Source organism: Phodopus roborovskii, unplaced genomic scaffold (assembly GCF_943737965.1).
Source record: "Phodopus roborovskii unplaced genomic scaffold, PHOROB, whole genome shotgun sequence".
Classification (NCBI taxonomy): Eukaryota; Metazoa; Chordata; class Mammalia; order Rodentia; family Cricetidae; genus Phodopus; species Phodopus roborovskii.
The window spans coordinates 6,016,926-6,032,022 of NW_026126639.1; the positions used below are offsets into that span (position 1 = coordinate 6,016,926).

Sequence of the window (15,097 nt, forward strand, 5' to 3'; positions counted from 1 at the left end):
CATCCACCCATCATCTATTATCTTTTAATCTATCATGTATATACCATCATCATAATCTTTCTAGACATCAATCATCTACTTATCATATCTATCATCCATCCATCCATCCATTTCAACCCACCTGTCCCTCTCACATCCTTTCTGCCACTGGTGGACATGTATGCTATTTCCATATTTTGGCTGTTCTGAACGCTCAACCTGCAAGCTCAGGTACCTGTGTCGAAATAAAAGGCTTCTATGGAGTAGAGGAAGCAGGGAAATAAATGAAAAGTCAACCCACAAACCGGGAAGGTGGAGCTGCAAATTGTGCTTCTGAGGCAGGTTGAGGTTTTCAGTTAATGAACAGTGCCTACAGGCCAGCAGCAGAGGAACAAATTGTGTAATGAATAAGTGTGCAGAGCATCGTGACTGAGACTCTCCGAGGGCGCATAAAAGCGGCCAACAGATAAGCGAGGGGTGCTGTTTCAGGAATGGGACTCAGTGCTACTGGTGGCCCAAGTAGGGCTGAACACTCAAGGCTCTTATTTGACCAGTTAGTTAGTTCTCCACCAGTTAGTTCTCCATCAGTTAGTAAGTTCTCCATCAGTTAGTTATCTATCAGTTATCCATCAGTTAGTTAATTCTCCATCAGTTAGTTAGTTCTCCATCAGTTAGTAAGTTCTCCATCACTTAGTTTATCCATCAGTTAATTCTCCATCAGTTAGTTCTCCATCAGTTAGTTAGTTATCCATCAGTTAGTTCTCCATCAGTTAGTTCTCCATCTCTCCACTGATATTGTCACTGCAAAAAGAAGCTTCCCTGACCGAGGGTGAGAATGGCCCAGGTCCATAGGTATAGCCATAAATGTGTAGAAGGCAACTTCACAACCTGATCATTTCTCAAAATAACAATAGCAGGCACTACCCCTAGAGCAGTTACTGTCCTGTTGATCTACAGCGGCAGCATGACCATCACGGTGGGAAGCATGACATGCTGCAGGCAGGGATGCTGCTGGAGCTGGAGCTGAGAGCTCACGTATCGATCCACAGGCATCAGGCAGAGTGTGACTGAACCTGGCGTGACCCTTAGAAACCTCAGTGCTCACAGCCAGTGCCACTGCTCTGCCAATAAGGCCACGCCCCTTCACCCTTCCCAAACACTTCCACCGACTGGGAAGGAAACATTCAAATATGGCCTATGGGGCCGTTCTCATTGAGAACACCACACCTTCCGTGGGCTTATGAGTGGGTTAATAGTACCACGTGTGAAATCTCCCCATCCCCCGTCAGTGGAACAGACATCAAACGAAGTCAGAAAGCAACCAGTTTCCTCTAACTGTTGTATCACTTCTGACGCAGTAAGCACATCTCACCTGGCAGGTCTCTGTCACAGCGTGCAGGGTCCAGCTGCCAGGTATGTTCGTGTGTGTGTGTGTGTGTGTGTGTGTGTGTGTGTGTGTGTGTGTGCGCGCACGCGCGCGCGCATGTATCTGTCTGTCTCTGTGTGTCTCTGTGCCCTCGCAGTACCCTCCTGTACCATGAATTGTAGCCATCAGAGAGGACGATTTCTGGTTGGCTTGGGATTGCTGATCTTTGTGTTACTGTGGATGGGAAATCACGCCACAGGCCCTGAGGAAGTCCTAGGAATTGAAGCTCTATGGTGAATTTGCCTTTTCGATCCTCTGAACGGTTTTTGCACCCTTGTTCTCTGGTGTCATGTGGGGTTTGGTGAGTGGATTGTGGGAAATAAACGGGAAGCAGCAGCTGAGGATCGACACTGCAGCGGCCTCAGAAGGCAATCGATCGCCATCTCGGGTGCGTTTTCCTCAGATTGCATGCTCTGAGGTCTTGGCTGTGGACAGACCCTTGTTAACTTGCATCTGGTCTCTGCTTGCCGTAGGAGTCAGGGGACAAAACAGCCACACAGGTGTCTTGTCCAGTGTTGGACAGCGCCTTCACGCTTGCTCTGGGAAGTTAGGGAAGGATTCCGAGATCTCATTGCCAGAACTCGGTGGACCAAGAAACTATCAAGATTTCTTCCGATGTTCAAAAATCACGGGTGTAGTTTAAAAATCAGAGTATTTTGATTTTTTGTAAATAAAGGACTTCATATAAAATATTTTCAGGTTTTTAACAGTCAGTCATCTTCCTGGAAACACAAATTTGTTGAGAGATTTCCCCTACACTTGAGATAAAAAGTGAAGTTCAAGGTCACTATCAGATTATAGCTGAATTCCCTTCAGTTAGATGGCTTAGACTTAAAAGGGGAGGAGCTGGGCTGTTAAACAGAGTACAAAGTCCTGCCTGTAGCCATTCCAGACTCTGTGTTTGTTTAGATAATTAAGGTTGACCTTGAAACCTCTTAAGTTAGAAGTGACTTTGTTGCCATTCTGCCCGCAGGTGTTTGCCTCAGCCATGTGTAACCCTGGGGTGAAAAGATACCCTTTCCCTCCAGTGTGTAAACATCATCAGTTGGTCTCTAAGTTCTCCCTTCAGGAACTCGCTAGTTTTCAAGTACAAACCACCCTGTTGGATTCTGATGAACGTGCCTCATGGAGAAAGGATATCCTTTCCCTTAGTTCCTCTGTAGCTCATCTTGACCGTCTTTCCTCCCCTCTTCCCGGCCGGCCGGCTCGCAGGGTTCTGCCTTGTATGGATCAGTTTGGCCTTTGTGACAGTCGGACGCACGGACTCGTACAGTGTGCCTTTCACTTGGCCTGTGCCGACCCAGTGCTTGCTTGGCTTTTAAGGATTTCTCCAGCCGTGAGTGAACACTGTGAACAGTGAACAGAAAACGCTAGCAGACACTCGCCCTGGGGGGGGGGAACGAGAGGTCCCAGCAGGTGTCACTGCTTCTCCAGAGTGACAGCGGCTCTGCAGGACCTTGTGACCTCACGCAGCCGCTGCAGCTAGTCGTGGCTCTACAGCGGCAGATATTGACAGGGTCCAATTCTTACGGGAAATAAGGTCTCTGTTGATGGCAGGGTTTGAATGAGTCCGCCAGACTCCCAAGTCAGTGGTAAGTAGGTGTATACGAGGAAACACACAGATAACAGTAGATAACCACGGCCGGGTTTCCTGCTCCAGAAGATGAAGTCTCTGTCCTTCCCAACCCAAGAGGGCACCAGCCAGCCCCTCCCCTACCTTACAGTGGGTCACATCTGCCCCCCCACCACGCCCAAAGGGTGTGGCCACCACTACAAGATCGCTTACAGGCAAGGCAAGATGTCACTAAGCTGTTTTACTTTGTTTTCAAAGGCGAATTTGGCCTGTGAAACTCTGATGCTTACAGATCACCTCGCAGGGTTGGAAGGAGGAAACCTCCATTTCTGTTTACTTTCCCTTCTCACATCGGGTTCCAGTGAAGGCTCTGTGGAGAAGGGGTCACCATCAGCTGACGTCACAGAGGGCCTGTGGGATAGGTCATCTCGTGAGCCTGCGTCCATGGGGACTTAGGCCAGGTACACATATGGCCCAGCCCTTCCTGACCATCTTCCTCTTAAATAAAAATGTGGTAAAGTACTCATGGCACGGGGTACCGGGTTGATAGCTTTCACGCTCCGAAGTGCTCGTTCCAGTGGCGTTGAGGACCAAGACATTCTTGTCACTACTGTCCTCTCTCCGTAGACCTCACCTTGTGAATGACACTTTGTCGTTATTTCTTGATTTAAAAGCATGGGTGCAAGCTCATCTGTCCCACGTGGAGGCCTGGTAATTTAGTATATGTAGTTTTAGGGCAAAGCAGGCAGCCATGAAGATAATAGGTGCATGACTTAAAACATTTATATTCTATTCTTTGGATTTTGGACCCAAGTCTTTTAGCAGAGTATAGAAGACAGATTGGGATTCATGCCCACCCTCCCTTCCATCTTCTTGCTGCCTTCTTTCCCATTTCTGTTTCCTGGATGAAGCTTTGTGCATGCTAGCCTGCTAGGCGACCGCTCTCCACTGAGCTGCATCTCAGTGCATGCTAGCCTGCTAGGCGGCCGCTCTCCACTGAGCTGCATCTCAGTGCATGCTAGCCTGCTAGGCAACCACTCTCCACTGAGCTGCATCTCTGTGCATGCTAGCCTGCTAGGCAACCGCTCTCCACTGAGCTGCATCTCTGTGCATGCTAGCCTGCTAGGCAACTGCTCTCCACTGAGCTGCATCTCCAGCCCATGCAGGCTTTTGGCATCTGTTGATATTTATGGAGTTTGTGTCACGCTTACTTAGATGCTAGAAATATATAAATCAAGGGGCCTTGATTCATGCATTTTACTAATCAATATCAATAGGATGTAATTACCGACGGCAGTGGTTATATTTCAAATACTACAATAGTGAAAATGCTCTCTTGTGATTGGTACTGGCACCTGTTTCCATGACATTGCCAAGAGGAATTGCTTTCAGATGTGAATTCCACTATAACCGAGAGAGATTCTTCTCTCTAGGCAAAGAATGGTTATTTCCAGTGACTTGTAAAACATTGTTATTGGAAATGACTCATTAAATTTCTTATGTATTCTTATTCTACTGCATGATTCATAAATTATTATTATTTTTTTCTTCTAGCCATTGCCTTTGTTCCCATTTTGTGTATCTTATATCAGAACACAGAAGTGTTTCGTGGGAAAGTTTTTCTGCTCAATTTTATATAAAATATAAGATTGTGTGTACATATTTACACATTAACGCATATAACATATAAAATGTATTGATGTATAAAAATGTATAAGGTAGATTCTCTGAGTGCCTATGCAAAATTAAGATTTTTATGGTTGGGAACCTGGAGGCAGGAACTGCAGTGAACCTGTGGGGGGCGCTGTTTCCTGGCTTCCTGCCCAGGGCTTTCTCAGCTACTTTTCTTAGAGAACCTAGGACAACCCTTCCTGGAGGGTAGCGTTACCACCATGGGTGTGGCCCTCCCGTATCAATCACTCATGAAGAAAAAGACCTCCACAGGCCTGTGTTCAGGCCATTCTGATGCAGGCATTTTATCTATCAGTTGAGGTTCCATCTTCCCAGATGACTGGAGCATTTTAACAAAATGTAAGCAGAATACCTTTGAAGAGAGTGAGGTGGGGGACAGGCGGAGAGCCTTGAATCAGACGCCATCTCACTATACAGGAGCCTGTGGACATGTGGGGACTCAATTGTAACAATGTAACACGATGGTGATACATTGTTTATGATTTATTAAAGCTTTCCTGGAGATTCAGAAAGCAAAGTCAGCCACAAGCCATAGAAGCCAGGCACGCACCTTTAATCCCAGCAGCCAGAAGCTAGGAGGTGGTGGTGCACACCTTTAATCCTGGGACTCGGAGTTAAGAGGGAGACGGATCTCCCTGAGTTCACGAGTAACACACCTTTAATCCCAGCTCTCCAGCCACACTGAAGACAGGAGCATTCATTCTCCAGCTGGATCAGCCCATTAGCACGAGGTGGTGGTAAGAGCCAGTGGCCAGCTACTTGGCTTTTCTGAACTCCAGCTTGAAGTTTGAACCCTAATATTAGTCTCTGGGTCCTTTTATTTTTCATATTACACACACACAGATGCACCCACACACACTCACTCTCTTTTTCTATCTCTCTCTCACATATATATTCTGTCTCTCTTTCATACATACACACTCACATATATATACACACACACACACTGTCTCTCACACATGCAAACACTCTCTGTTTCTCTCTCTCACACACACACTCACATACAAACTTTCTCTCTCACACACACGGACACTCTCTCTGTTTCTCTGTTTCTCTATCTTGCGCTCTCTCTCTCTCTCTCTCTCCCTCCTTCCCTCCCTCCCTCTCCCTCTCTCTCTATCGCTCTCTCTCCCTCTCCCTCTCTCTCTCCCTCTCTCTCTCTCTCTCCCTGTCTGCACCTTGATATGGGAAAAGGTTGTATTGCTGTCTTATGTAGCACACCATTTCCACGTGGAAAGACTTAATAAAAACAGCACGCGGGATGCAGCAGATTGTATGCACATTCTCTTCGGGTGAGAGAGGCCTAAGCTACTTGGTGAGCAAGCTGTGAATAAAGAAGCATTTTTGTATGGAACTTAGCTTTGGAGTAAAAAATACAAACAGTGCATTTGGTAGGAACATTTTCAATATAGAGAAAAGACAGGTTTGATATGTTGCGTATTGACGGAAAGGAAACAGCCATGGAGGACAAAGAACAGAGGATACAGAAAAGCAAATCTACAGGTCTCGCCGCAATAGGAAGAGGTGCGAAGGCATCAACCTCAGTAGTGACTGCTACAGACAGCCAGAGAGGGAGCTGCGGAGAAAAAGGGGGGGGGGAGACAGTGATGTTCTAGTGGCAGAAACTGAGGAGGAAGGTTATTTTTATAGTTTGCTGTTGGAAATGTGCGTTAGTTGAGCTTTCTTTGGGAAGTGATATGACGTCAGCTGTAAAAATTAGAAATGCAGATGTCAGTTGGCCTAGCACTTCCATTCCCTGGAGCCCAGCCCATAGAGACATACTCATCATGGAAGTGGTTTCTGTTTGTAGTAACGCAGCTGAACACACAGTCTGCGTCTGTCAGTAGGGGAAATAAGTATGTTTGCACTGTAGACTTACATGGTATATAATATTATCCTTAGTTGCCACTGGAAAGAGTAAACCAGGTAGATGTCCCAACCAGGATACATTTCATACAGAGGATCCTATGGGATAGATAGAATGATGAGGAAAATGTGTGTCACTTTAAGACCCTGCAGTGTCGTAGCTAGCTTATGGGTGAAATGTGTGTGTGTGTGTGCGTGGTTTTGGAGTTATAATTACATTTCTGCTTTCCCCTTCCTATCTCCCCCCAAACTGTCCCATATATCCTTTCCTACTCTATTTAAAGTTCATGGTCTATATTTTTCATCAATTATACACACACACACACACACACACACACACACACACCCCTAAATACACTGCTTGGTCTGATGTTTTTAGTGTTGACTGTTTGACATTGGATGACCATTGTGCTCTCTCGGTTGGGGAGGCCCTGCCTCTCCTGTTCCCAGCTCACAGCAGCCCTGCCTGAAAGCCCAAGCGAACATGGATGCTTCTGAAGGGTTTACAAGATGTACGGTAACAGAGTTTAGATCCTTTGGAACCTTATTCACATGATCTGCCAAGTAGTATATATGTGTATGTGGGTTAATTGCTCAGTATCTGGGAGTTTACATTAAATCTATGAACTAAATTTGCATATTGACAGTGCATGGACTAGTAATGGATCCATGCAAAGTGCCATTGTAAAGACATTAGAAGCCTAAGAACTGTGTTTTGTAAAACAGTGGACGTAAAATCAATTTAAAGTGGCACGTGCCGTCTGGATGTATTTCTAACAGGGAAATGCAAAAGGAAAGGTAGGGTTATGGTGAAGTATTTCTATGTCATTTTGACAATGAAATTGGACAAAATGTTGGCAACCTTTGAAAGCAAAGTTTAGGAAAAAAAAAAATATATATATATATATGGGCCTACTACTCCGCGATCTGAATATTTTTTTGGGTTATAGCAAGACAGACTGCCTGAAACAGAGTACCAGGTGATCCTACATTTAAAACAGCTGAACAAAGCAGCCTTGCAGACTACAGCCAGGATTTCTGCATCTTCTTAGAATCCCCCATGACAGCGCCCTTTACCAGCAGGAAGTAGTTTGGAAAGAACGACGCCCAAATTCCCAAATATTGTTTATAAATGTTTGTTTTCATTTAAATGGACTTGGTTATAAATGGTTAATGACCACAACCAATATCTTTTTAAAGGTAAAAAGGGATTATGTTATAGATATGAATACTTTGTTTTGGAATGGATTTTCATTTATTGATACAATTTAAGGTTAATTTTGTGATGGGTATATTCTCCTTTTGTTTAGGTATTGTGTTTTTATAGCTCAGTTAGAAATGTAATGTATACTTTAGTACAGATTTTAGATAGTTACCTATAATAGTAAAAACTTATAGCTAGGTGAGTTAGGTTTTCTAGATATATAGAGATGTATTTGAGATAGATAGGAACTCTTCAAACCTTTCAAAGACCTACAGAATATGGCATTTAAAATGGTTAAGGGTTTTTCTTGACAGTGAGACATAACGAGTATGGTTTTTCTGGCCGCTGCTGGTCTTGTTCCGCCGCTGCGCCAGCCCCAAATAATACACTGAGACTCTGTATTAGATATTATACTGTTGGCCAGTTACTACTTTCTTATCGGCTAGCTCTGTCTTAAGTATTAACCCATTTCTGCTGATCTATGTATTTCTCTTACCGGGGAGGCGGCTGGCGTCCAGCTTTCTCCAGACTCTCCATCTTGACTCCTCCTTACTACTTCCTCTTTCCTCCTTGTCTCCTAGTCCCTCCTATCTTCCTTTCCTATTGGCCAACAGTGCTTTATTATTAACAAGTATGAGAAACATATACAGAATGACATCTCCCATCAGTTTTATAGTCTCAGGTGTGTGCTCTCTTTAGCTTCTTTGTCAAAACTCAGGTGTGTTCATGGATGTGTGGGTTAACATCAGGGTCTGCAGTTCGATTCCATTGGTCCACCTGTCTGTTTTTGTGCCAACATCAAGCTGTTTTCAGGACTATAGCCCTGTAGTAGAGCTTGAAGTCGGGGACGGTGATGCCTCCGGAAGTTCCTTTATTGTACAGGGTTGTTTTGGCTGCCTTGGGTCTTTCCCTTTTCCATATAACGTCGTTTACCCGTTTCCCATTTTTCTTTTATATGTTCGTTTTAAGGGAGTGTTCCATCCCGTGGTTCTGCATTTGTACAGTCCTAATTTAAATTTCCAGGGCCTTTCCCTTCCCTCCCCTCACAAACTTAGGTGCCCTGTTCTGACTCACTGCCACACCTCCTGTTGGTAGCCCTCTGAGGACACGGCGTGTGTTGGAGAACGTGCTCGCTCCTCAACTGTTTGTCCTGTGCCTGTCTGGTGTCTGTGTCCTGGCTGTTACTCCCATCCCTGGTTACCCTCGGAATCCTGCTCAGATGGGAGGTGGAGTTACCTGAATGCGCACAGATAAGATCCCAGGGTGGGCTCATCCCAAGGGTTTCATCTCTTCTGTGGTTTATTTCTTCTCCTCATCGGCCCCTGTAGTTAACCAAAGTGTTTAAGTTACACATCCACTGTAACACAGTGTGTGTCAGACCTGGGATTTGAACCCCAAGCAGCTGGACCCCATCCTGGCTTCCTTTTATCCTTTATGCCAGCCTATCTCTTAGTGCAGTCAGGAGCTAAAGGGACGTCTGGGTAGCTCCTGCTCTCAGATCTTCTGACCGCACCTTCCAGTGCAGAGTGTGGAAAACCACCGTGCTCTGCTCAGGGAAGAGCTGCGAATGTCTGTGTGCTTTTGGGAGGGGATTGAGGGGCAGCCCTGGCGCTGGCTGGATTTCGAGTCTCACCTTTCACCAGCTGTTGAGCATTCTTGAGCCTCCTGTGGGTCTCGGGAAATGGGGCTGAGCCTCCTCTATCTGCTCATGGGTGTTATGGCTGTCAGAACATCTTGGCCCCTGTTGCTTCCCGCTTTTCCCCTTTACCCTGTCTGTTCTGTAAGCCTTGTTTGTATTTAGCAGCAAACACAAGCATTTTAGTGTAACTTTTTGTTGTTGTTGTTGTTTTAAAGGAAGAATTTTCAGTGGAAACTTGCATAGAATTGTACCTTTCAAATGTTCTACTTAAAATTTCTGTCCAGTTCCTTCAGTCTGTCTCAAAGGTCCCCTGATATCCCAACTAGATAGATTCCCCCTGACGTCATTTTCCCACACCGGGAAGTTTTCTCCTTAGGAGTTTTCACGTTGTTTATATCTGTGTGCTTTTCCTTGGATCTGAGCTTTCTTCCTCACCACTCAGCCCTCTCAAAGACCTTGACTGGCATCTGTGGAGTGTTCGGCTGCCTAGGGTGTGAGATGCTGTCTGTGTGCACGCTTTACTTTCTGCTCTCCTGTTCTCAAACCACCAGCATGTTAAATGCTAAGGGTGGCAATTAAAACAGTAAAGCGACAGAACAGGTTAACTCACATGTAAGGAGTTCTGAGATTGTTGAGCTCAGGTATTACGAAAACCTTTTAGCCTCCTCCGTCCTTGAGGTAATGGGATGTAGCTCTGAGTTAGATCCCCATCATTCTGTGATTTAGGTGTTAGTTGTGTGGTGTTGGCACACGGTGGGAATGGCTGAAATTGGAGTGGCTGTAACGCAAGCTGCAGACACGCTTTACAATGACCTACCGCAGTACAGTACAGCTTACATAAAACCGAGGTCTAAGGGCCTCTGTACTGTTCCCATCTTAAAAACTGCTTAACTTTTTGTGTTTTGTAAATTGATTTCCTTTTTTTGAGTGTTTGTGTGTTGTGGGGTGCATATTTGCATGTTCACAGGCATGTAGGGGTGTGGAGTCCCAAAGTAAATGTGGGTATCATTTTTGATCTCTGGTATTTGAGGCAGGCTCTCTTTCTGAAGCCAGAGCTGGACAGTTCATAGTCTAGCTGGCCACCTTCCCGGAGTGTTCCCTCTCTCTGCCTCCCAAGTGCTGGGATTATTACATCCGCCTGTTTTTTTTTTTTTTTTTTTTTAAATGTGAATTCTGGGCATCTAAACAGTGGTTCACATACTTGTAGGCAAATGCTTTATCGACTGAGCTGTTTCTCTGGCCTGTATAAAATTGAGTTTTAAAAAACACAAGCGCTGTTTAGGTCATGCATGGTGGCCCACACCTTTAATTCCAGCACTCAGGAGGAGAGGCGGGCAGATCTGTGAATTTGAAGACAGCCTGGTCTACATAAGAAGTTCCAGGGCCACATAGAGACCCTGTTTCTAAAAGAACGTCCCCCCCACACACACACACTCACACACTCACACAGTCAGCAGCAAAAAACATCTGCCGTCTCTCTTCTCTTACTATTCAAAAGGAAACTGTCCTAGGGTTTGAATCCAAAGTATTGGAGAAAGGCTATGTCTTTAAAACAGCATTTTTGTAGCACGGTATATTAAGATATCTAGGGCACATTTACTTACTTTTAAACAAAATACGTGGCTGCTTTTTTTTTTGACGATCTAGAAGAGGAACTGTCCCTGTCTCATTCCGTGTGTAGGAGTTGCTGGGACCTAGAGCGTCAGTGGTTAGCACTCTGCTGTTTTGCACAGCTCGATCAGAGCTTAGGAATCTGCTTCCTCACCACAGGCGAACATGTTGTGTGCCTGGGTTGCCCGCTCTCTGGCACCCTTCCCATCCCGTGTCAGGATGTGCCTTGTGAAAACAAGGTGGCCTTAACTCTGGAAGCTCCAGTCTTTAGAAATGAATACCCCAGTGCACTGGCATTCATAGATTGTAGTGGGCTCCAGAGGTTGTGGTACCGGTGTGAAAGAACAGCTGTGGTGTATGCCGTTCAGCTGTTAATTGTCAGGATGCGCACCGTCTTCTCCCGATTACCTGATGGATGTAATCAGGGGAGGATTGTCCTCAGCTGAGACCCGAATAAAGCAGACGTCAGACTAACGGCCGGTTGACCGTTCTTAAGTCCGGTTTTCGTTTTCTAGGTGCTGCATGTCAATGGCTAGCTTAGCTCTAGTTTCTAACTTTATAAAGAGATGGGAAGCATGGTCAGACCGTGAGGCCGTGAGCAAAGGGCGGCAGCGCTGCTGTTCCCTCCCTGTTAGCGGTTCTAGTAACTCAGCGCTACTTAGAAAATGATCACGCTTCCGTCCACGCGCGCTCTTTGTACTTTCTGCTGTTTGTGAAAGTGAATTTCCTTGGCCTCCTGAAAACTGTGATTAGTGTTTTTTTTTTTTTTTGTTTTTGTTTCTTTATGTATTTATTATTATTATTATTATTGTTTTGCTGTTCCCTTTTGGAGTGTGGCATTTTCTTGGTGGAGTTGTTGGTAAGAGTTTCTCAGGGAACTGAGCTCACAGCTGCTGGCGCCACGGCTTTAGTTCCGAAGCCTAGGCGCTCAGGCTTGACCCCTGACCCTCCTGTAATATATTCAGGGAGAAGCAGTCACATTGTGCCGTAGCTCGCTCTCTCTCCTACCTAGAGTGAGGCGTGAAGAAGGACCCCGAGTCTTCTCATGGTTCCTGCCTCGTCTTGGGAACTCGAGGCTCCATTCACCTTGGTCGGCTCAGTAAACTTGCTCCACATTTTCCCCGAAGTGCAAAGCAGTTTCGGCTAAAAATACACATATCAGATGCTCCAGAAGTCGTGGCTCTGGAGCTCAAAAATGCTGATCAACTTTGAGAATCTAACTGAGCCGGGCCATGAAACCGAGGGAAGAACCTTTGCGGTGGGGACAGATTTCCAAAAGTTCACCGCAGCCCTGTGCTTAACTGGAGTTTGTGCTGGTGCTGCCAGGCAGCTGAGGAGAGCAGGAAGCATTGCTGATGGGGCCTAGCGCCACTTTGGGAAAAGCAAATTAAAATGTAAAAGAATATTTTTTCCACTCCTGGAGTCTCAACAGAAAATGGCCAAATACATGGTTACTGAAAAGGTTCCAGAAATCGCTAATTTTGCCAGAAAGTAAAAACCAATTACTAGCTCTCTGTTTTTTTTTTTTTTTTGTTTGTTTTTTTTATTTTTTTATTTTTTAACTGATTAAAAAAATGCACAGTGCAGTTTAGGAAAGCCCTTCATAACCCAAATGGAACAGCTTTAATTTACAACTCAGTGTGTATTGCTTTAAGGCACGGGGGTGCTTGGATAGAGGTGGCTCACCTCAGCTGTTCTGTGTTTCAGGTGCTGCCTAAAGAATGGACGATGACGACTTTGGTGGCTTTGAGGTACGTGTCGCCTGCCTTTATCTTTGGGTAACACTAGACCATTGCAAAAACGTGTTTCCTTTCACTGCTTTCTTGATCTCTTCACTGAGCGCGTGTGTGCTGCTCTCCACGAGCGTGAGTTTCCACAGCCCAGGGGACGACCACTTACGTCTCTTACTGGGTCCTGTTCACTTTTCTCCTGGACAGGGTCTTTCGCCGGCCTGGACCTCGTCAAGCAGGCAATGCTGGCTGGCTAGCAAGCCTCAGGGTTCTGTTTTCCTAACACTGGGATTACAAATGCTTGCCACCGTGCCCAGATCTGTTAAGAGTGGGTCTGTGTTTGCCAGGCAGACGGCTTACTGACTGAGCTGTTGCTCCTACCCGTCATGTTTGTTCTATTCATAGCCACTTCGATGTAACAGAGATTGAAGTCAGGGAAAATTAAGAGGTGCCATCTCCTGAGACCCTGAGACGCCTTGTTACTGAAGGCGCTGATCTCGCCATAGGAACAACTTAAATCAGGGTAATTAATGAGGCTGGTGACGCATCAGGAAGAGCTCAGACTATCAGTAGAGGGTGGGGGCACATCTGTCAGAGCCTGTCACAGCCCTGTACCCACCTGGGATTCCCACCCGTGGATTCCCCATGTGAGACACACAGACGTCCATCCAGCGGGGCTGTCACATTGCTCTCTCAGGTTTTGGTGGGACATCGTAAGCAGGCACTGTAAACTTTTCAATGTGTGCTCCTTTTATTGGAATAGTTTATAACCCAGTCATTTTTACGGAGCCAGTATAGTCTTGCAGGAAAATCTCTGGATTAAGAGTCAAATGCCAGGGCTCAAGTCTTGGAACCACCCACTGTGTGTGCTCAGGACTTTTCGTTTCCTTGTTCTTTAGTTGTTCACCTAGTTTGGATTTGGTAACCTGTAAAAGTTAGGGAGTCTAATTACCGTTAATAGGGGAGGTGGGGCATTTTCAAGGAAGAGCGGCGCGGCTATTACAGCATCAGGCTATTTGTTATCCAATGTCTTCATAGCTGCCAGTGTGCCGGCAGTCGGTGTAAATGCATGTATTCCTCACGTACAGGCAGCAACTGCTGTAGACACACGTGTTCTCCATATGCAGGCAAGTACTATAGACACACATGTTCGCCATGTGCAGGCAAGTACTGTAGACACACATGTTCTCCATGTGTAGGCATCTACTGTAGACACACATGTTCTCCATGTGTAGGCATCTACTGTAGACACACATGTTTGTAAGGAGTAAGGTTTTTCCACCTGCCACCTAGTCTTGTCCCGCCACCGCGCCAGCCCCAAATAATACACTGAGACTCTGTATTTGATATGAGGCTGTTGGCCAGGTACTAGTTTCTTATTGGCTAGCTTTGCCTTAATTATTAACCCATTTCTATGTATTTCCACGTGGTCTTACCAGCGAGAGGCGGCTGGCGGTTCTGCCTTCTCCAGACTCTCCATCTTGGCTCCTCCTTACTTACTTCTTCCTCTTTCCTCCTAGTCTCCTAGTCCCTCCTATCTTCCTTTCCTATTGGCCAACAGTGCTCTATTCATTAGCCAGTATGAGAAACAAATATACATAATGGCGTCTCCCATCACATGTTCTCCAAGTGCAGGCAACTACGATAGACACACATGTTCTCCATGCACAGGTAGCCAGTGTAGACATGGGTTTTCTATGAGCAGGCAGTCATGTAGCCATACATACATTCCACGTTTCATCCCAAACTGCTTTTTAAAAAGCTCATTTGAGTATTCCGTGCTTTTATATAATAGTTTGTTTTGAGTCTCATTCACGTTAAGTGGAACATTTAAAAATGTGTTAAAATTCCATTGATACTGAGGACAAGATGGCTTGCCTTGGTGCCTGAAGCTGTTATTTATGGGTCCCATAAGAGCATATCCTCGTCTCTCAACCATTGCAGAGCCATTTCTCAAGTGACAACCGAATTGAGTCTCTCTTCAGCATGTAGGTCCCCTCCACAGGAGGTCCAGCATTAGCTGCGTGGTTTCATTGTGCTCAGTAGGCGTCCTTGCTCCAAGTTCTGCTGTGGAAGAGCAGAAGGTCTTTGTCCCGTGTTCAGTACAATATACCCACTTTCACAGCTGGGGGACAGTGTAGCCGCCTTATCCTCTGTCCTGGATCCCGTGTCCTCTGATTTCTGAGAGAGTAGGAATTAAAACTACAAATTCGCGGCTCTGATTTCAGTAATAATCTTGCTTTAACAGCTAGCTACCCGAGAGAGCGAAAACTGTGCGCTGTCTCTGTAACCCTTGCCCTAAGTAGCTGCCACCAAACAGAAGAGCCCATTCATGGGAAAAGCTGGTATTCGTATTTCTCTAGTGTTCAGTGTCAGA

General features: G+C 45.7%; 1 protein-coding gene across 2 annotated transcripts in view; it reads left to right on the plus strand.

The window, feature by feature from the left end:
- The window catches only part of Ccdc91 (coiled-coil domain containing 91), a 141,948-nt gene that overhangs the window by 17,568 nt on the left and 109,283 nt on the right, over positions 1 to 15,097 (plus strand). The window contains exon 2 of one of the 2 annotated variants that reach the window (XM_051173355.1): positions 12,698 to 12,741. In XM_051173355.1, coding sequence (XP_051029312.1) covers positions 12,712 to 12,741 — 30 coding nt within the window. In that variant the 5' untranslated portion in view covers positions 12,698 to 12,711. Of the gene's footprint in view, positions 1 to 12,691; positions 12,742 to 15,097 lie in introns of those variants that run through there. The other variant, XM_051173356.1, reaches the window with a different exon arrangement.